Below are 21,847 nucleotides of genomic sequence, written 5' to 3'. Positions count from 1 at the left end.
ACATCGTCTCCACGGCTACGGCAGGTAAATCAAATTTTTTGCTATATATTCCCTCACAATCTAAGAAAGCGCCTCATTATCAAATGCAGTCCTTTCGTTCCAATAAAAGCAAGAGAGCACGTGGATCGTCCTTTCTTGCCAGGGGTAAGGGCAGAGGGAAAAAGCTGCATAACACAGCTAGTTCCCAGGAACAGAAGTCCTCCCCGGCCTCTGCAAAATCCACCGCATGACGCTGGGGCTCCCCTGAGGGAGTCAGCTCCTGTGGGGGCACGTCTTCGACTGTTCAGCCACGTCTGGGTCCACTCACAGGTGGATCCATGGGCAATAGAAATAGTTTCCCAGGGTTACAAGCTGGAATTCGAAGAAGTGCCTCCTCGCCGGTTTTTCAAATCGGCCCTACCGAAACAACCCCTGGAAAGGGAGATAGTGTTACATGCGATTCACAAATTGTGTCTTCAACAAGTGGTGGTAGAGGTTCCCCTGCTTCAAAGAGGGCAGGGGTACTACTCAACTCTGTTTGTGGTTCCGAAACCGGACGGTTCGGTCAGACCCATTTTAAATTTAAAATCCCTGAACCTTTACTTAAAACGGTTCAAGTTCAAAATGGAATCGCTCAGGGCGGGCGTCGCCAGCCTAGAAGGGGGAGATTTTTTGGTATCTCTGGACATAAAGGATGCATACCTGCATGTTCCCATATATCCTCCTCATCAGGCGTACCTGAGATTTGCGGTACAGGATTGTCATTACCAATTTCAGACGTTGCCGTTTGGGCTTTCCACGGCCCCGAGAATTTTCACCAAGGTAATGGCGGAAATGATGGTGCTCCTGCGCAAGCAGGGTGTCACAATTATCCCGTACTTGGACGATCTCCTCATAAAAGCGAGATCACGGGAGAAGTTGCTGAACAGTGTATCACTTTCACTGAATGTGTTACAGCGACACGGCTGGATTCTCAATATTCCAAAGTCGCAGCTGAATCCTACAACTCGTCTGCCCTTCTTGGGCATGATTCTGGATACAGACCAGAAAAGGGTTTTTCTTCCGACGGAAAAAGCGCAGGAACTCATGACTCTAGTCATGAACCTGTTGAAACAAAAACAAGTGTCAGTACATCATTGCACTCAAGTTCTGGGAAAGATGGTGGCAACATACGAAGCCATTCCATACGGCAGATTCCATGCAAGGACCTTCCAATGGGACCTATTGGACAAATGGTACGGGTCGCATCTGCACCTGCATCAGCGGATCATCCTGTCCCCCAGGGCCAGAGTATCTCTCCTGTGGTGGCTAAACAGTGCTCACCTTCTACATGGTCGCAAGTTTGGCATTCAGGATTGGATCCTGGTGACCACGGACGCGAGCCTCCGAGGTTTGGGAGCAGTCACACAGGGAAGAAATTTCCAAGGACTTTGGTCAAGTCAAGAGACTTGTCTTCACATCAACATCCTGGAACTAAGGGTCATATACAACGCCCTACGTCAAGCGGAGATCTTACTTCGCAATCGGCCAGTTCTGATCCAGTCAGACAACATCACCGCAGTAGCTCATGTAAACCGCCAAGGCGGCACAAGGAGCAGAGTGGCAATGGCGGAAGCCACCAGAATTCTTTGCTGGGCGGAGAATCATGTAAGCGCTCTGTCAGCAGTGTTCATTCCGGGAGTGGACAACTGGGAAGCAGACTTCCTCAGCAGACACTATCTGCATCCGGGAGAGTGGGGACATCATCAGGAAGTCTTCGCGCAGATTGCAAGTCGGTGGGGACTACCCCAAATAGACACAATGGCATCCCGTCTCAACAATAGCTACAAAGGTATTGCGCCAGGTCAAGAGACCCTCAGGCGGTAGCTGTGGACGCCCTAGTGACACCGTGGGTGTTCTAGTCGGTATATGTGTTTCCTCCTCTTCCTCTCATACCCAAGGTGTTGAGGATAATAAGAAAAAGAGGAGTGAGAACAATTCTCATTGTTCCAGATTGGCCACGAAGGACCTGGTATCCGGATCTGCAAGAAATGCTCACAGAAGATCCGTGGCCTCTTCCTCTAAGGCAGGACCTGTTACAACAAGGTCCCTGTCTGTTCCAAGACTTACCGCGGCTGCGTTTGACGGCATGGCGGTTGAACGCCGGATCCTAGCGGAAAAAGGTATTCCGGATGAGGTCATTCCTACGCTAATAAATGCTAGGAAGGACGTGACGTCTAAACATTATCACCGAATATGGCGAAAATATGTTTCTTGGTGTGAGGCCAGGAATGCTCCTACGGAAGAATTCCATCTAGGCCGTTTTCTTCACTTCCTACAAACTGGAGTGAATTTGGGCCTAGAATTAGGCTCCATTAAAGTTCAGATTTCGGCCTTATCCATTTTCTTTCAAAAGGAATTGGCCTCTTTACCTGAAGTACAGACTTTTGTGAAGGGAGTACTGCATATTCAGCCTCCATTTGTACCTCCGGTGGCGCCTTGGGACCTTTAATGTGGTGTTAAGTTTCCTTAAGTCACATTGGTTTGAACCACTTAAAACAGTGGAGTTGAAATATCTCACTTGGAAGGTGGTCATGTTGTTAGCCTTGGCTTCGGCGAGGTGAGTTTCGGAATTGGCGGCTTTATCACATAAAAGCCCCTATCTGGTTTTCCATATGGATAGAGCGGAGTTGCGGACCCGTCCTCAATTCCTACCTAAGGTGGTCTCATCCTTTCATATGAACCAACCTATTGTCGTGCCTGTGGCTACACGTGACTTGGAGGATTCCGAGTCCCTTGATGTGGTCAGGGCTTTGAAAATTTACGTGGCCAGAACGGCTAGGATCAGAAAAACAGAAGCACTGTTTGTCCTGTATGCAGCCAACAAGGTTGGCGGCCCTGCTTCAAAGCAGACTATTGCTCGCTGGATCTGTAACACGATTCAGCAGGCGCATTCTACGGCAGGATTGCCGGTACCGAAATCTGTTAAGGCCCATTCCACTAGGAAGGTGGGCTCGTTTTGGGCGGCTGCCCGAGGGGTCTCGGCACTACAGCTGTGCCGAGCTGCTACTTGGTCGGGGTCAAACACCTTTGCAAAGTTCTATAAGTTTGATACCCTGGCTGAGGAGGACCTCCTGTTTGCTCGTTCGGTGCTGCAGAGTCATCCGCACTCTCCCTCCCGTTTGGGAGCTTTGGTATAATCCCCATGGTCCTTACGGAGTCCCCAGCATCCACTAGGACGTTAGAGAAAATAAGATTTTAAACCTACCGGTAAATCTTTTTCTCGTAGTCCGTGGAGGATGCTGGGCGCCCGTCCCAAGTGCGGACTACTTCTGCAAGACTTGTATATAGTTATTGCTTACATAAGGGTTATGTTATAGTTTCATCGGTTTTGGGCCGATGATATGTTGTTCTTCATACTGTTAACTAGATAGTATATCACAAGTTATACGGTGTGATTGGTGTGGCTGGTATGAATCTTGCCCTTGGATTACAAAAATCCTTTCCTTGTACTGATAAACAAGAAAAGGTAGGATGGAACCTACTGTTGGCGCAAAGATAAGATGATGGTTGTATTTCACCGTGAGATCACTGTCCAAGAATGATGGTAAGGAAGTTCGTTATTGTTCTCAATACGTGTTCTTCATGGAAGTAGCTTTCAAAAGATGTTGCATGTAGAGAGAACACAAATAATGTACAAGGGTTCAGTGGGATTCCCCAAAAAAGTTAATTTGAATGAGGGTGACTTCTGCCCGGACTCTATGAACTATGGTGATACGGGGAAGTGTGCAGGTATCCGTAAGGGTTCACCCTGGTGTTTCAAGATAGGCGTGGCTTCTCACGTGTGCTTACTTTCATACACTTGGAGAAAGCCTGTAAAGGTTTCTTTAAAGCCTCTAAGTAAAAACTCCTGGTGCCAAAAATGCGTGTGCCCCAAATATTCACAAACAGTGAAGGATGTGAGGATTTGAGGTACCACTCCAACCAGTTCTAACAGCAGGAAAACGGTGAGACATCCCGGGTTAACATCATTCTTTCACTGTTGGATTTTGCTGAATAACATCCATGAGACTGTTTGTTGTGGTATGCAATCCAGAATTTGTTTTTAATAATTTTTATAATAAATGTATATGAAACCTCACACACCCCTTCGTATTTGTGCTTTATACTGAGCCCAATACGAAGTCAGGGAGTGAACGAGGAAGACCATCCAGCCTGCTGAAGTAAAGAAACCGCTACATGAAAGTACGGCGTCTATTGAAGTAAGCATAGATGTGAGCATCATCTAGAAGTATCTGTTTGTGAATATTTGGGGCAGAAGTCACCCTCATTCAAATTAACTTTTTTGGGGAATCCCACTGAACCCTTGTACATTATTTGTGTTCTCTCTACATGCAACATCTTTTGAAAGCTACTTCCATGAAGAACACGTATTGAGAACAATAACGAACTTCCTTACCATCATTCTTGGACAGTGATCTCACGGTGAAATACAACCATCATCTTATCTTTGCGCCAACAGTAGGTTCCATCCTACCTTTTCTTGTTTATCAGTCTTTCACAGGTGTGTGGTGACACATCAGGAAAGGACCTTACACTGGGCAGCAAAGAGAGTGCGCAGGAACATACCTTACAATTTCATTTTCAATAAATCCCTTTCCTTGTACTGTCCGTCTCCTCTGGGCACAGTTTCTCTAACGGAGGTCTGGAGGAGGGGCATAGAGGGAGGAGCCAGTGCACACCCAGAGTCAAAGTCTTTCTTAAAGTGCCCATGTCTCCTGCGGAGCCAGTCTATCCCCATGGTCCTTACGGAGTCCCAGCAGCCTCTACGGACTACGAGAAAGATTTACCGGTAGGTTTAAAATCTTATTTTCCCCTCCCAACTGAGGATAGGAAGGTATGGGAAAAACCCCCATCAGTCGATACGTTTACAGATTGTCTCAGAAATTGGTACTGCCGGTGACAGGGGCTATATCCCTGAAAGAGCCAGCTGACCGTAAAATTGAGACCACGCTGAAGACAGTTTATACTGCAGCAGGCGCAGCACAACGTCCCACAATTGTTTGTGGGTGGATTTCCAGGGCAGTGGTCAAGTGGTCTGATACGGTTATTGATGGTTTAGAGACTCTGCCCCGGGATGAGGTCATTACTCTGCTACAACACATACAGGATGCTGCAAGTTTTAGGAGTGAGGCTATTAAGGAATTATGAGATAAATGGCCGCACTACTGCTATGGCAGTGTCGGCACGCAGGGCTCTGTGGTTGCGTCAATGGTCAGCAGACGCTGATTCCAAAAAGGGTGTAGAAAATCTTCCCTTTACAGGTGATGACTTGTTTGGGTATGAATTGAATAAATGGATCTCCCAGGCAACGGCGGGTAAGTCTACCTATCTGCCGTCGGCCGCGCCACCTGCTCGACGTTCTTACACAGGTCCCTCCTTGTAGTCTTTTCGTGTGGCAGGGTTCAGAGGCAGGTGCCAGGAGGTCTCCACTACTTCCAGAGGATCTTGTGGTAAGTCCCGTAAACCTGCAACTGCTGTCTCCCTGGACCAGACCACCGGATCCCCTGCCGCTAAGCCTTCCGCTTGACGGTTGGCTCCAGCAGCAAGGCGACTTTCAGGAGGGTGCTCGCTTTCAACACTTCGCCCACGTGTGGGCGAGTCCTGCCAGGATCCTTTTGGTAAGGAATCTCCTTTCTCAGGGATATCGGCTGGAATTTCAAGCATTTCCTCCTCAAAGATTTTTCAAATCGGGCTTACCAGTTCACCCGATGCAAAAGTTACCTTGCAAGAAGCAATTCAAAAACTTTTGCAGACAGGGGTGGTGGTTCCAGTACCTCCTCCGTTACGCAACAGGGGTTTTTACTCCAGTCTTCTTGTCGTTCCAAAGCTGGACGGTTCAGTCCAGCCCAGCCCATCTTAAACCTGAAGTCTCTAAATCCGTATCTGCGGGTGTTCAAATTCAAGATGGAATCCCTGTGGGCAGTTGTGTCCGATCTGGAGGAGGGGGGAATTCTTAGTATCCCTGTATGTCAAGGATGCTTACCTACACATTCCCATGTGGCCCCCCATCAGGCTTACCTCAGGTTCGCCATCTAGGACGCCCACTTCCAGTTTCAGGCCTTGCCCTTTGGCCTGTTGACAGCTCCGAGGGTTTTCACCAAAGTCATGGCGGAGGTGATGCTGCAACTGCGCAGGATGGGGGTCAACATAGTCCCCCTACTTGGACGATCTCCTGATAAATGCTATGTCCAGAGAACGTCTACTGCACAGCATCGATCTGACGACTAACCTGCTTACGGATCATGGGTGGATTCTAAACTTCCAGGAACCGACCCAACGTCTCCATTTCCTGGGAATGATACTGGATACAGTATCTCAAAAGGTATTTCTCCTGTTGGACAAGGCCTTGGCCATCCAGGCTTTGGTTCGCTCGGTGCTCCGTCCTCGCAAGGTGTCCATCCATCTTTGCATACGTTTGCTGGGCAATATGGTTGCTGCTTACGAGGCAGTCCAATACTGCAGATTTCATGCCCGGCCATTTCAGCTGGATCTGCTGGACACCTCACCTTCACATGCATCAGGAAGTGACCTTATCTCCGGAAGCCCGGATTTCTCTGTTATGGTGGCTACAAGTTCCTCACCTGGTAGAAGGCAGGAATTTCAATATCCACTCATGGATTCTACGGACAACAGAAGCCAGCCTCCGAGGTTGGGGGCTGTGACCCAAGGGGCCCAGTTCCAGGGGATATGGTCGGTTCAGGAATCTACTGATAAAGGTCCTGGAACTCAGGGCAGTTTACAATGCCCTTCTGCAAGCTTCCCATCTCCTGAGGGATCGAGCGATCCAGGTTCAATTGGACAACGCAAAGGCGGTGGCTTACATAAACCGACAAGGGGGGAACAAGAAGCAGAGCAGTGATGTGAGAAGTGACAAAAATCCTCCTCTGGGCAGAGGTCAACGCAAGGGCCATCTCAACCATATTCATTCCAGGAGTGGACAACTGGGAAGCGGACTTCCTCAGCAGACTTGACCTCCATCTGGGGGAATGGGGTCTATATCCCCAGGTGTTTCAACAATTAATTCACCGGTAGGGCTGTCCGCAGATGGACCTGATGGCTTCTCATCTCAACAAGAAGCTTTGCCATTACTGTTCCAGAACGGGGGATCCGCAGGCAGTAGCAGTGGATGCGCTAACGACGCCTTGGCCGTACCAGTTTGTGTACCTGTTTCCTCCTCTACCGCTGATCCCAAGAGTTCTAAAAAGGGAAGTGTTCTGGCAATTTTAATTGCCCCGAATTGGCCTCGACGGGTGTGTTACGCGGACCTCCTAACGATGGCTCTGGAGGGTCCCTGGCCTCTACAGCTCCGAAACGATCTTCAGCAAGGTCCATTCGTCTATCCAGACTTACAGCAGTATGTTTGACGGCTTGGAAGTTGAGAGGGAGATTCTAGCAAGAAAAGGTCTTCCCTCCCGGGTTATTTGCACCATGGTCCAAGCCAGGAAGATGGTGACATTAAAACATTATCATCGTATCTGGAAAAAGTATGTTTCCTGGTGTGAAAGTAGAATGGTGTCTCCAGCGGAATTTAGAATCTGTTGTTTTTCTGCTTTTTCCTGCAAGCGGGAGTGGATATGGGCCTACGTTAGGCTCCATCAAATTTCAGATCTCTTGCTGTGTTGCCTGAAGTTCAAACATTCCTGAAGGGAGTTAATTTGCAACCGCCCTTTGTACCTCCCATGGCTCCGTGGGACCTCAATGTTGTTCTGTCCTTTCTCCAATCGGACTGGTTTGAACCCTTACATAGGGTGGAGTTAAAATTTCTCACCTGGAAGACTGATGTTATTAGCATTGGCGTCTACCAGACATGTGTTGAATTGGGGGCCTTGTCCTGTAAGAGCCCTTATTTGATATTTCATGAAGACAGAGCGGAACTTAGGACCCGTCCTTAGTTTTTGCCTAAAGTGGTGTTAGCCTTTCATGTGAGTCCTTGGATGTGGTCAGGGCTCTGAGGATTTATGTGAAACGGACGGCCCGTCATAAGAAATCTGACTCGCTGTTTATCCTTTATGATGCCTCCAAGATTGGTCGGCCAGCTTCTAAGCAATCTATTGCTCGCTGGCTCAGGTTAACCATTCAAAATGCCTATACTTCGGCGGCTCTGCCCTTGCCGACGTCTATTCAGGCCCACTCGACGAGGTCGGAATCTTCCTGGGCGGCTGCCCGGGGTGTATCGGCCCTTCAGTTGTGCCGAGCTGCTACTTGGTCTGGTTCGAACACGTTCGTTAAATTCTATAGGTTTGACACCTTGGCCAAGGACGACCTTCAGTTTGGTCAGGCAGTTTTACAGGGGTCTTCGCACTCTCCCACCCGTTTGGGAGCTTTGGGACTTCCCCATGGTACTAAAGTACAAGACCCCAGTATCCACTAGGACGTAAGAGAAAATAGGAATTTAATACCTACCGGTAATTCCTTTTCTCCTAGTTCATAGTGGATACTGGGCGCCCGCCTCAGTGCTTCATTCCTGCTTACCTGTGTAATTATTTGGTTGGACCGGGCTTGCGGTCCAGTTACATTGTTGGGATAGCTGTGCTATCCGGGTTAGGTTGGTGGTGCTTTCCTCTGTTCTGGTTAGCGCCCTCCTTTCATTTATGGTTGTGTGTTGACTTGTTGCCTCACCGCTGTTGTATTGTTTCTTCTCTCATGTTATGTCCGTCTCCTCAGGCACCGTTTATCTAGACTGACTCTGGTAGGAGGGGAGGAGCCAGCACACACATACACACACTACAGGTTTTAAAGTGCCAGGCTCAAGTGGACCCGATCTATACCCCATGGTACTAAAGTACAATACCCCAGTATCCTATACGGACTAGGAGAAAAGGAATTACCGGTAGATATTAAACTCCTATTTTTTTTTCCATATAAACAAAATATCGTGAGGACCGGATGGAACGTATGACATCTTTTAGAGTGACTTTGTAGCGACTGGACATCTGAATATAGACTATATTGGACTTAAGTATCACTCTCACCATTTTTTACACTCTATGGTTAACACAGTGAATGCATTGTGGTTGGTTATTTTTTTTTCTCACATAGGGGAAGGAAGATCCACTGCAGAGTAGGCTTGGTGGATAGCCAAGCGGAACTACCTGGCCAAAGGTAGTTTTGATGCCAACCAGTCCTGCTAGAAAACAACATACAGGACAAAGAAAATCTGACATATGGACATTGAGTCCTGTCCACGCAAATTCCGAGAGCCCTCCTAAATCCAGAGAGGTAACTTCCAATGACGACATCTGATTTATAGAAAGATGATAACCATATCTCCTGGTTAATGTGAAACCGAGGTAGCTCCTCGGTTAAGCATGTCCTGAGAACCCTCGATCTGAATGGAGGATCATAAAAAGGGGAGTTTTAAGACGAGGTACTTAAGGTGGACACCCTCCTGGCCAATACAATGGTTATTAAGAAAAAGTCTTCCACGTCAGCCAACAATATCCAACATATCCCAGGGCTCCAAATGAGCAGGCTGGATAGCCAGAAGACTCAAGGACAGGTTCCATAGAACTACTGGAAGAACAAACAGCAGCTGGATGTGTATGACACCCTGAAAAAAAAAAAAGATTGTATGTCCAATAAGAGTGCAATTTTTAATTGAAATGGGACAAATAGGATGGAGACCAGTACCGTTGTGGAGACCAGTACCGTTGTGGAGATCGCCGGAATGACATGGGGATGAAGCCTCTCACGAACCACCACACCCAAGTATGTCCACCAAACGTGGTGATGGATTCTAGCCTAACCAGGCTTTCGGGCAGTGAGCCTGGTCCAAGTGACCATCAGAGAAAATAATTTTACTGAAAAGACAGATTACTGAAGAGCCACAACGTCAAAGGGGGGCAACCAAATCCAATGACAGTACAGGCCCTAAGACATGAGATCAGGCCATAGAGGCAGTCGCAGAAGAGCGTCAACGAAGAGGTGTAGAAGAGCTGCACACCACAATCTCTGGCTAGGTGGAAAGCATGAGGAGCACTGTGCTTTACAGTAATTTCAACCTGCGAGGGACCTGCATCTAGCAAGCGCAATCCATGTTGTCTTTGTAGGAATGGTGCAGACAGCTGTGCCAACTGCTGCGTAGATCCCCTACCTATGGTAGATGGACTTAAGTAGGAAGTAAGCTGGCAAGCCATTATCCCCTGGAGATATACTAGCAGGGGAAGCTAACCCGGGAGCTGCAAGCTGGTTAGCTATTACCTGTAATAATGGGTAATGCTGGTTCCTGAGTGTAGTCATAGGCCAAAAGAATCTCACTCTGCATTGCTGTGAAAGCTGGGCAGAGTCCTGTGATAGATTCCTGAGTCATTGTGAGTCGGGACCTGAGGAGATGGTAGGTTCAACTGAGCCATAGCACGGCTCTATATAACTCTGGGGAATTACATCTGGGACTGACCAAGAAGGTAATAAGCATATGTGAAACATCTATATGTATGTGTGTATATAACAATACATGCATACATTTTATTTTTATAAAGCAATGGGTAAATAGTGCTCAACAAACCAGCCACGACAGGCAGGAAGGAGTTAAAAGTATTACCTGGCTGACTAGATAGCGGTATACAGGGAGACAGGCACAATTAGTCTCCGGAGAATACTGTGGCAAATATCGAAAATGGCTGCCCAGAGAGTCTCTATGGAGGAAGGAGAGTTCTATCACCCTGTGTCAGGCTGTCTGTAGGCAGGGAGCGCTCCAACAGGTGGAGTGGCTAACAGACTGATTTTTTTATTTCTCCCCCCCCCTCTCCCCCCCTCCTGTGGCCTGGAGCTTGGGATAAATGGCTGCCCCCGCCTTTTAGCAGTTACCTGTTGCCAGCTCTTCCCGGGTGGTCTAGTGGGTGGTGCAGGCAGAACTGCAGCCTCCACTGCCAGCACCACCAATGGTCTATCTCACATACGGTGTAAATCCGCAAGTAGGGAACCGCGCTGACCTGTCCCCCTGCGTGTCCGTCTGTGGGCTCAGGGAGATGTGTGCTGTCCTCCTAAGGACCCGCGGCAGAAGTTGCTGGTGCTGGGGTCATTGGAGAAGACGCCCTTCACTGCTAACTCAATTAAAAATAAAAGTAAAATGAAGTAGTAACAGGGGCCACTAAAAATCGGCCCCCCTGAAACAGGTGCCTTCTCCTGCCAGCACCAAACTTAAAACTGGCTGGCTAGGGGTGGAGTATAGTGGAGAAGGAGTCTGAGCATGCTGGGAAAAATGTAATAACTGTTTGGTGCCCACTCTCCTCTCCATGCTATACACACTCCCTGTGCCCCCTAGTGGGTGGAAGAAGAAAATATATTTCTCATGCAAAGTCCACAGATTATACACAGGATTACATTGGGATATGAGGTAGAGTCAGCAGATTGGCACCAACGATCAAAAGCTTTCGGCCTCCCGGAATGCAACAGGCCAGTCCCCTATATTCCTGGCTCAGGCAATCCAGTTGTTTTTTTTGGTGCGGCAAGAGCCGGACCACGATCTTTGGGCTTGTGATTTTGGCAGCCATAAGCTTGTTGTTTAATTTATTTTTATAGTCTTACGGGGTTTTTTTCCCGTTTTTTTTTGCGTGTTTTCGAAAAAGCGTCTTACACGCACCTTAGATTCGCTCCAACAACTCTCCGCCATGTCGCGACATCACTTACCCACATGTACAGTGCTGTTTCGGTGGGCGTCTGTGTAGGATGTACTGGTAATTTCAGCTGACGTGGCCGGAGCACGGGGAGAAGGTAAGGCGTCGGTTCCGCTTAGCGGGGGAGACGCAAGACACAAGCGCACTGTTTTCGGGAAGGAATGCATCAGTGATAGGCTCCAGGGATTAGTGTGAGGCCACGATCCCTAAGGTTGATATCAGCAGTGGGGTGTTAGACGCTCCCCTGGTCGCCCCTCCCCCTGGTTCATGACTAGTTTCCACCCGAGTTTCCCGCCATGAACGGATTCCCTGCTTTCGTCTGAGACGCTGTGTATCTAAAGGACCCAGTCGCAGCATAGACAGCTGTGTGACTGGTGCGTCGGTGTTCACTTGGGTGTCTGTGTTTACTGTGGGTTCACTGGGCGTTTGTGTACACCAGTGACGTGCAGTGAGGTGAGACAGAGCCTTTCCTGTCATTCTAACGTTTGTGCCAGAGTTTTGACTGTATAAAGCATATGAAAAATACAAAGAATATGTTTGAAATATCTTCTTTGCATTATTCTACTGGTTTTATAGCCAAAACTGTGGAGTAAAAAGTCTATGGCAGGTGAGGCAGTGCTGCACATCTCTGATCAAAACTCCCCAAATTTCCAGGAGTTTATACTGCTGCACCTTTGTATAATGCCCAGATGTATCCTTTGGCTCATATGTTGTGTGTAAATCTAGGTCTGGTGCAAGCCAGTGCCTCCTGAGCCATTTAGTTCACCGCATGCCTCTGGTGTACACTATACTGTAAACTGTTGCTGCTGTTTTATTTCACTGTGCGACTGAATACGTTTAAATTCCTATATAAGGTAATGAAGTAATATGTTTCTCCTACATACTTTAAATGTATCTGTAGTTGAATATGTGCTCATATTGCTTATTATACTAATGTATAACTTGTGACTGATTGCTAGTGTGATTGCTGACTTTACTATTCTTGTCAGTTTCCATGTATATACCGATCCTCAATGCTGGTGCAAGGCAGGGAGGGATCGGATAGTATGTCACTTTAACAAGTTGTAAAGTGATTTCAGTCAGAAATTGTGTAGTTAACAATGTACAGGTGTGTGATTTGTTTATCATGTCTAAGAGAGGCAAGGATGAGGAGGATACACTCTCCACAGCAGCGCCAACACTGATTTCATGTTTGTCCTTCAAAGCTGGCATAACCTCTCAGGATCTGGTTCAAAATGGATTGTGCGCAAAGTGTTTTAGCTTTCACCAAAGCCTCCTGTATAATCCCAAGGCAGGCACAGGTTCAAGTTGAACCCCTATGGGCTGCTTTTGCACAGTCTTTATCCAATATAGCTGAGCGCATAATGCCAGCTCCTATACCAGGGATTGGTTACCCTGTTAACCCTTACATGCAACATTCCCCCTGGGGGTTATTACATCCAGTCCAGGAAGCTGCAGCCTTTCAACAAAAACAGGCTGAAAGGTCTGTGGAAAGTAGATCACACAGACCTAAAACAACATCTTCACAGTCTACACATGTTTCAGATGGGGACTCTTCGGAGGATGAGGACTCCTCGCATTCTGGGTCTGCATACAGCAATAAGGATGAAGGTCCCAGCTCAGTGGATATTCCTGAGCTAATTATTGCTATGAAAGCCATTCTATCCTTAGAGGAGGCAGCAGAGCCTTTGTTAAAATCCAAGGCACCTGTTTTTAAACGTCCCAAAACAGTCAGGACTGAATTTCCGGGGCTAGAACAGCTGACTGAGATTATGTAAGAGGCTTGGGTAACACCCAGTAAGAAGTTTAGAATTCCAAAGAAATGGAATTCCCATTCTCCTCCAGCTGGAGACTGTTTAAAAAGGGAGGTGGCTCCCAAAATAGATACGCATGTCATTCAATTGCTGCGAAAATCTACATTGCCTCTGCCTTCAACATCATTTAAATGATGTTACGGATAAGGAAAAGGGATTTTTGCTCTCTAGATGTCAATGCAAGATCATCCTCCAGTGCATCAGGTGGTGTCTAAATTCCACCTTAACGAAGATATTGTAGTCCTGGCTTTCCAAGGGCCGGACCTTTCTGCGGCAGATGCATTGGATGTAGTCTATGCTTTAAGGCACTACGTGGATCGTGCCAGTGATACGGATTTCACAAGAGAGGATGGCCTGCTGACAAGCGGACACTGGCGAGGTGGCTTCGGATTTCAGAAGTATATTCTCAAGCTGATCTCCCTATTCCGGATAATGTCTCTGCTCACTCTACTCTACTAAGCTGAACAGATATGTAAGGCAGCCACATGGTCTTCCATTAACACATTCATTAGACATTATGTCTTTGATACCTTTGCCTCTCAGGACGCTGCATTCGGGCGAAGGATTCTCCTGTCCAATCGGGAGCGTCCCCTCCACTAAAATTGCTTTGGGACATACCAATGTTTATCCTGTGGATAATCTGTGGACCCTGCAGGAGAAATACATAGTTATGGTAGATTTACCGGCGATAACTTTCTCCTAAGTCCACAGTATCCAGAGGGATCCCACCATGACGCACCTGATTTGAGGATCCTTACACTTACTAACCTCTTCCTTCTTGTACGGAAGTGTGTGCATGTGTGTTCTTCTCGCCTGATTAGGGCTCTCTATGATGCTCCTGCCTTGAGCTTTGGAAAACAACTTAATTTCCTGAAGCAGTGATATAGGGGACTGGCATATTGCATTCTGGGAGGCTGAAAGCTTTTGATCGTTTGGTGCCAATCCGCTGACGCTACATCATATCCCAGTGTTTATCCTGTGGATACTGTGGACTTAGGAGAAATTGAGTTATCGACGGTAAGTTTACCATAACTACGTATTTCTCATACGTCCTAGAGGATGCTGGGGATGCTTCAAGAACCATGGGCTATAGACGTGATCCACAGGAGACATGGGCACTTTTAGACTTTAAAAGGGGTGTAAACTGGCTCCTCACTCTATGCCCCTCCTCCAGACTCCAGTTAGATTCTGTGCCCAGAGAGACTGGTCACACACTGAGGAGCTCTACTGAGTTTCTTGGAAAAGACTTTGTTAGGTTTATTATTTTCAGGGAGACTTACTTCTGTGAGTTCAAAGGCTCTGCTTCTTAGGCTACTGGACACCATTAGCTCCAGGCGGTCTGATCACTTGGTACGCCTAGCTGCTCGTTCCCGTAGCCGCGCCGTCACCCCCCTTGCAGAGCCAGAAGAAAGAAGCTGGGTGAGTAAATGAAGAACAGAAGACTTCAGTGACTGCAGAAGACTTTGTGACTCTGAGGTACCACGCTGCGCGCCATTGCTCCCGCACACATGCGGCACTACAAGGGTGCAGGGCGCAGGAGGGGCGCCCTGGACAGCATGTATACCTCAGATAAAGACTGGCAAGAGAGATATTAAGTGCCTGGGCACTAAATACAGACTGGCGGGGGGCCAGTATAAATATATAGAAAATAGCGGGACTGAAGCGCACCATTAAGGGGGCGTGGCTTAGCCCTCACAGCTCTAACCAGCGCCATTTTCTTCTCAGACGCTGGCCCTGCCGAAGCACAGTGGAAAACGGGGGGGGGGGGGGGGGGCTAGGGGTAAAAATTTACATGATTCAGAAGGCTATACCTGTATGTATGTATGTGTGTGTATATATATATATGTATATATATATATATATATGTGTGTGTGTGTATGTATATGTATATAATGTGTGTGTATGTATATGTATGTATATATATATATATATATATATATATATATATATATATATATATATATATAATATATATAATAAATAATTAATATATATGTCTATGTTACGGTTGCATAGATCTGTGGCTCAAACACAGACGGGGTAATTTTTGTGGAGGGCGTATTATTAATAATTTATTTTCCCTCGGACCTCTCGGGGTCGCAAAAAATTTATTTTGCCCAGTTACTACTCCCTGATATCGACACGAATACTATTTCTTATGTCGACCATGATGTTTTTTTAATTAGATCCACAACATCGGCATTCAGTACATGTTTCATACACATTAAGAACGTATTAACGTCCATAGGGACCCTGCTGTTCCTGACAAAAATATATAAAATATCTATATATAGATGTGTGTGTATATGTGTATTTAAATGTTTATATTCCTATTAAAACATTATAATGAATGCTGAAGTAAAGTTATTCCTTCTCATGTGCTGGTCGCTCTGTTGAAAAGCTCTAGGTCAGCCGTGACAAGATGGTTTCAAATCCTCACGAGGGGTCCGAGTGTTTATTCTTTTCCCGCCTTGGATAGACTAAAGTGAGAGTCAACTCCTGTTGTGCACGGGGCCCTGTCACAAAGGATCGTATACAGGAAGCTAAGTGATATTTTTATTTATGTTTTGCATTATATTTGCATTACATGCGCATGAGGGAGTGCTTGCATTCAGAAATGGTCGGTTACCTTGTCATCCGATATAATTACCCTGGGGAGAGATGGGATACTCCTTAAGTTGGGTCATATCTAAAACATTGCAGCATGCTGCCAGGTGACTACAAGAGGTATGGGGGACTCTTGGGTTCGTGGGCCAATTCCATGGCGGTCTCGGCTAGGAGGGCGTTGTGGATTCACCAATGGAATGCTGAGGGTGACTCCGAGAAGTACTGGAGTATCTTCCCTATGAAGGTGAAACCTGGATTGGGGACGGCTTTATGTTGCTCTCGGCAGATACCACTGGTAAGTCTACCTTCTTGAGCTATGTTCTCTCACAACGGTTGGTGGCGCATTTTTGTAGGATGCAGTCATTTCAACCGGATGGATACGGTTTTCCCCTTCTTTGCAGGTAGAGGAAGGTGAAAAGGTAAAAGGTCAGCAGTCTTTTCAAGTTCGCAGAAGCAAAAATCATCCTCTGTTTCTACCACATCCACCGCATGTCGCTGGGTCTATCTTGCGGGAGCCCACACCGGTGGGGCCACGTCTAATACTCTTCAGTCAGTCCTGGAATGGACATGGACCAGTGAGTTAAGAATAGAGTCCCAAGGGGGACATACTGGAGTGTCCAGATAATGCCTCTCACTGATTTTTCAAATAGATCTTATCGATTCTCCTCTGGACGGGGAGGTAGTATGCGACGCCATACAAGAGTTGGGTCAGGATCAGGACATTAGCCTGCTGTCCCTGTCGCACAATAAAAAAAAAAAAAAGCTGTTATTCAAGCTTTTCCATGCTTCTGAGCCCGGACAGCTCGGTCAGAACAATTCCAAAAATTTCTACTTAAGAAGTTGAACTATAAGATGGAATCTCTCAGGGCAGGGATCTCCAATCTGTTAACGGAGAAAGAGGTTTTAAGTGCGGTTTCTTCCGCGTTAGGCTTACCTGGGTTTGCTATTCAGGATTGTCATTGCCAGTTCACCGGAGTGATGGCAGTATGATGGTTTTCCTTCGATAGTAAAAGCCATTATTATTCTGTACTGGGACGCTCTCCTGACTACGGTGAGGTCAAGAAACAAGTGGTGCAAGTCGTTGTTTCTCTCTCAGTTCTTCAACACAGTGGTTAGCTCCTGAACTTGCCAGAATCACTGTTGATCCCAACGACGCGGATGTCGGAGTTGGGAATAAGGTTAGATTACTGAACTGTTGAGAGTTTGTTTTTGCCAGTGGAAAGAGCTCTGAGGATCCAGAGTCAGATCAGATTTGCAACAGTGTAAACCCATCAATACGTTCCGTTGATGACGATGGTTGCGGCCTATGAGGCCATTCGGTGAGCAGGTTAAATGCCAGAGTGGTTTTAGCGGGACCAGTTGGACATGTGGTCCGGGTTTCACCTGCACATGCACCGGAAAATAATCCTATTTTGCAGGACCAGGATATCTCTCCTGTGGTGGCTTCACAGTTCTCACCTCCTAGAGGGACGAAGATTCGGGATCCAGGATTAGATCCTGGTGTCCATGGATACAAGTCTCCGAGGCTGGGGAGCAGTCTTTCCAGGGTAAAAAGGTCAAGCCGGGAAGCTTGTCTGCAATAAGCATTCTGGAATTAAGAGCTATTTACAACGGAACATCTTCTTCTTTGCAATCTGCCCGTCTTAATTCAGTCGGACGACTTAACAGCAGTGACGTAAGTAATCCGCTAGGGCGGAACGAATAGCAAAACGGCAATGGCAGAAGCCACAAAAGTTTTCCGCTGGGCGGAAAGGCATGTAAACGTTCGGTTAGCGGTCTTCATTCCGGGTGTAGACAACTGAGAAACAGACTTCCTCAGCAGACACGATCTCCATCCAGGAGAGTGGGGTCTTCATCAAGAGGTTTTCACAGAGTGACAAGTCTTTGGGGAATTCCTCAAATAGACATGATAGCGTCTCGCCTCAACAAGAAACTTCAGGGATATTGTTCCAGGTCAAGGGACCCTCAAGCAATAGCGGTGGACGCCCTTGTGACACCGTGGGTGTTTCAGTTGGTCTATGTGTTCCCTCCACTTCCACTCTTTCCGAAGGTGATAAAGGTCATAAGAAGAACAAAGGTTCAGGCGATCCTCATTGTTCCGGTCTAGCCAAGGAGGGCTTGGTATCCAGATCTTCAAAAATTAATCATAGAAGATCCCTGGGCTCTTCCTCTACGAGAGGAACTGTTACAGCAAGGACCGTGTGTGTATCGAGACTTACCGCGGCTGCGTTTGACGGCATCGCGGTTGAACGCCTTATCCTAGCCCGAAAGGGTATTCCCAGTGAAGTCATTCCCACACTGCTTCAGGCTAGGAAAGAAGTAACGGCAAAGCTTTACCACCGTATTTGGAGGAAGTATGTGTCTTGGTGTGAATCCAAGAAGGCTCCTACTGAAGAATTTCAGCTGGGGCGTTTGCTCCATTTTTTGCAAGCAGGTGTGGATGCGGGCCTAAAGTTAGGCTCCGTTAAAGTACAAATTTCGGCCTTATCTATTTTCTTTCAGAAAGAATTGGCCTCCCTTCCAGAAGTTCAGACCTTCGTGAAGGGCGTGCTGCACATCCTAACCTCCGTTTGTGCCCCTAGTGGCACCATGGGATCTTAATGTGGTGCTGCAGTTCCTGCAATTCTCATTGGTTCAAACCTTTACTTAAGGTTGAGTTGAATTCCTTACTTGGAAAGTGGTCATGCTGTTGGCCTTGGCATCCACAAGGCGGGTGTCTGAATTGGCGGCTTTGTCTCACAAATGCCCCTATTTAATCTTCCATGCAGGTAGAGCGTAGTTGAGAACTCGTCAGCAATTTCTGCCAAAAGTGGTTTCATCGTTTCACGTAAACCAGCCTGTTGTGGTGCCAGTGGCTACTGACGCCTTGGCGGAATCGAAGTCTCTCAATGTGGTCAGAGCTTTGTAAATCTGTCGCCAGAACGGCTCAGATTAGGAAAACAGAGGCTCTGTTTGTCCTGTGGGCTCCCAACAAGATTGGGGCTCCTGCTTCCAAGCAGACTATTGCACGCTGAATCTGTAATACGATTCAGCAGGCTCATTCTACGGCAGGTTTGCCGTTGCCAAAATCGGTGAAGGCCCATTCGACCAGAAAGGTGGGCTCATCCTGGGCGGCTGCCCGGCGGATCAAGGCATTACAAATCTGCCGAGTTGCTACTTGGTCGGGTTCAAACACCTTTTGCGAAGTTTTACAAGTTTGATACCCTGGCTGATGAGGACCTCTTGTTAGGTCAATCGGTGCTGCAGAGTCATCCGCACTCTCCCGCCCGTTCTAGAGTTTTGGTATAAACCCCATGGTTCTTGAAGCATCCCCGACATCCTCTAGGACGTATGAGAAAATAGGATTTTAATACCTACTGGTAAATCCTTTTCTCTTAGTCCGTAGAGGATGCTGGGCGCCCGTCCCAGTGCGGACTGTATCTGCAGTCATTGGGTATGTTTACACACATGGTGTGTTGTGGTTAAGTCAGCCTGTTGCTGACGTTATTCAGGCCATAACATGCGTTATGCGGTTACTGGTTGTGTTTACACACACAGATTGTGTTACGTTTTATGTCAGCGTATTGCTGCATATTCTTCATGCCGTTGGCTGGTGTTCTATTGAATGCCACGTTCTGCGACCTACTGGAGGTTTGAGCTGGTAAAATGCTCACCGTGGTTTAACAATAAATTATTTCCTCGAAATGTCCGTCTCCCTGGGCACAGTTCCTATAACTGGAGTCTGGAGGAGGGGCATAGAGGGATGAGCCAGTTCACACCCCTTTTAAAGTCTTAAAGTGCCCATGTCTCCTGCGGATCCCGTCTATACCCCATGGTTCTTGAAGCATCCCCAGCATCCTCTACGGACTAAGAGAAAAGGATTTACCGGTAGGTATTAAAATCCTATTTTTTCCCCTTTCCTTGTTTCTCTCTGCTTTATGTAACTATTTCTGTTTTCTACCAACTTTTTTATTATTCCGCATTTTTCATGTAGGGGTTTTCAAAGGACATCAAAGTTCCAAAGAGTCGATACCTGGGTTATATCAAGGATTACGAAGGTGCCACCCTGATGGAATGTGAGCTCAACCCTCGCATCCCTTACACAGAGCTCTCCCACATCATCAAGAAACAAAAAGAGGTTTGAGCATCAAGCTAATGATTTTCATTTCTGCAGTTGGAATACCCTTTATTCATAGTTATAGTGCACATTGTAATTGAAGTGATGCTGGCACTAAGGGTTCACTTGCAAACTATGTTCTAAACATTTTCATCATGAACAGTCCCTGAAGCAACATGATAGACCATGTCATTAACTGGATGCTTCATTGTATTTTGTAGTAATGAGCATACCATGTCTCTCTCAGCTTGTGCCTTTTTTGACAAGGTTTAGTGTACAAATTAGAAGTACCTCTTCCAGTTTCTCACAAACTAATACTTTCAATAAATACATATGTGTAAAGGTACAGGTTAGCCTGCTTTACATTATACAGAATATTACAAAGTCTGCTATGAGCTTAGGATTTCCTAAAGAAAGTTATATATTTAAGTTAGGAATGTAAAAACTGAAATGCTATTGTGTAATTTACCCTTGACTATTGTACTTATTTGATAAATACAGATCATTAAGAAATTGATTGAACGTAGACAGGCTCAGATCCGCAAAGTATATCCTGGGCTTACCTGTTTCAAGGAGGGAGTACGACAGATTCCAGTTGAATGTATCCCAGGCATACGTAAGTTTTTGCTAGTTATTGTTTGATGCTGTTGGTGGCTGATTTGCTAGAGGGGATTAGTATTAATGCAACACTGATGGCTTTTTGTTTCAGGAGAAACTGGCTGGAAACCATCTTGCAAAGAAAAAGGGTGAATATAAGCAGCAGCTCTTAACTGTAAAGGAAATATCAGATGACTTCTCTTGATGGTCTGTGTTCATGCTAGACATTTTCTCTAGCATCCATAAGGGATGTTGGAGACAGAATTAGTATGATGGGTATAGACGGGTCCAAAGGAGCCAGTGCACTTTAAATTTATTCAACTGAATGTGGTGGCTCCTCCCCTCTATGCCCCCTCCTACAGGTCAGTTTAGAAAAAAGTGCCCTCTGGAGAGGATGCACATCTCTGCAAGCTCCAGAGTTTGTTTTTTTCCAATTTCTTTTAAACCTTTATTTCTTTCGGTATGCTGTTTAGGCAACAGTATACCTGCACTGTGGGAGTTAGGGGGCGGTCACCGGCCTCTTGAGGTGCAGAGCCACTTCCCCGCTGCAGGACCACCATCCTGAGGGGCTGTTTTTTCAGCAGGGCATGGCGCCTTGGCTGCCGCAGCATGCCGCACACCCCTAACACTGCCTGAAGGTTATCATCGGTGGTGAGTACACACTGGGGACCCCGCTAGGGTGGTCCCCCGGTTCACTGTGCAGGAGGGGACCTGCTTTGACCCCTGCGTGAGACTGGCTTATTACATGGTACCAAGCATTTATGTGAGGCTACTAATGTTTAGGAGACCATGCCAGTATAAAAAATACACAGTAGCTCCGGCGCCATAGCGGGGGGCTGAGCTACATCAGAGCGCGCTCAGCGGCATTTTGGCGCCTCCTGCAGCAGCAGCCTCACACAGCTCCTCCATAACGGTCACACGCTGGATCACTGGTACAGAGTGTAGAGGGGGACAGCCGCTATTTGGTGCACAAATATCCGCCCTCTGAGGGATTTTTCATTAGACAGACTCACTGTTTATATGTTTGTATAAAACGCTGACAACCTCACTGGGGCTGTGCAGCGGTGGGTGCGCTGGTGTCTTCTCTCCTGTGTCTC

General features: G+C 47.0%; 1 protein-coding gene across 3 annotated transcripts in view; it reads left to right on the top strand.

The window, feature by feature from the left end:
• The window catches only part of KAT2A (lysine acetyltransferase 2A), a 152,394-nt gene that overhangs the window by 76,801 nt on the left and 53,746 nt on the right, over positions 1 to 21,847 (top strand). For all 3 annotated transcript variants that reach the window (XR_010243745.1, XM_063959420.1, XM_063959419.1), the window contains exons 13-15: positions 20,031 to 20,174; positions 20,655 to 20,769; positions 20,863 to 20,899. Coding sequence is in view for 2 of the 3 variants with exons in the window: in XM_063959420.1 (XP_063815490.1) it covers positions 20,031 to 20,174; positions 20,655 to 20,769; positions 20,863 to 20,899 (296 nt within the window). In the remaining variant the exon portion in view is untranslated. The remainder of the gene's footprint in view (positions 1 to 20,030; positions 20,175 to 20,654; positions 20,770 to 20,862; positions 20,900 to 21,847) is intronic.

This window comes from Pseudophryne corroboree, chromosome 3 (genome assembly GCF_028390025.1).
Source record: "Pseudophryne corroboree isolate aPseCor3 chromosome 3, aPseCor3.hap2, whole genome shotgun sequence".
Classification (NCBI taxonomy): Eukaryota; Metazoa; Chordata; class Amphibia; order Anura; family Myobatrachidae; genus Pseudophryne; species Pseudophryne corroboree.
Note: the sequence above shows the minus strand (reverse complement) of the source record. Positions and strands in the feature narration are given on the sequence as shown.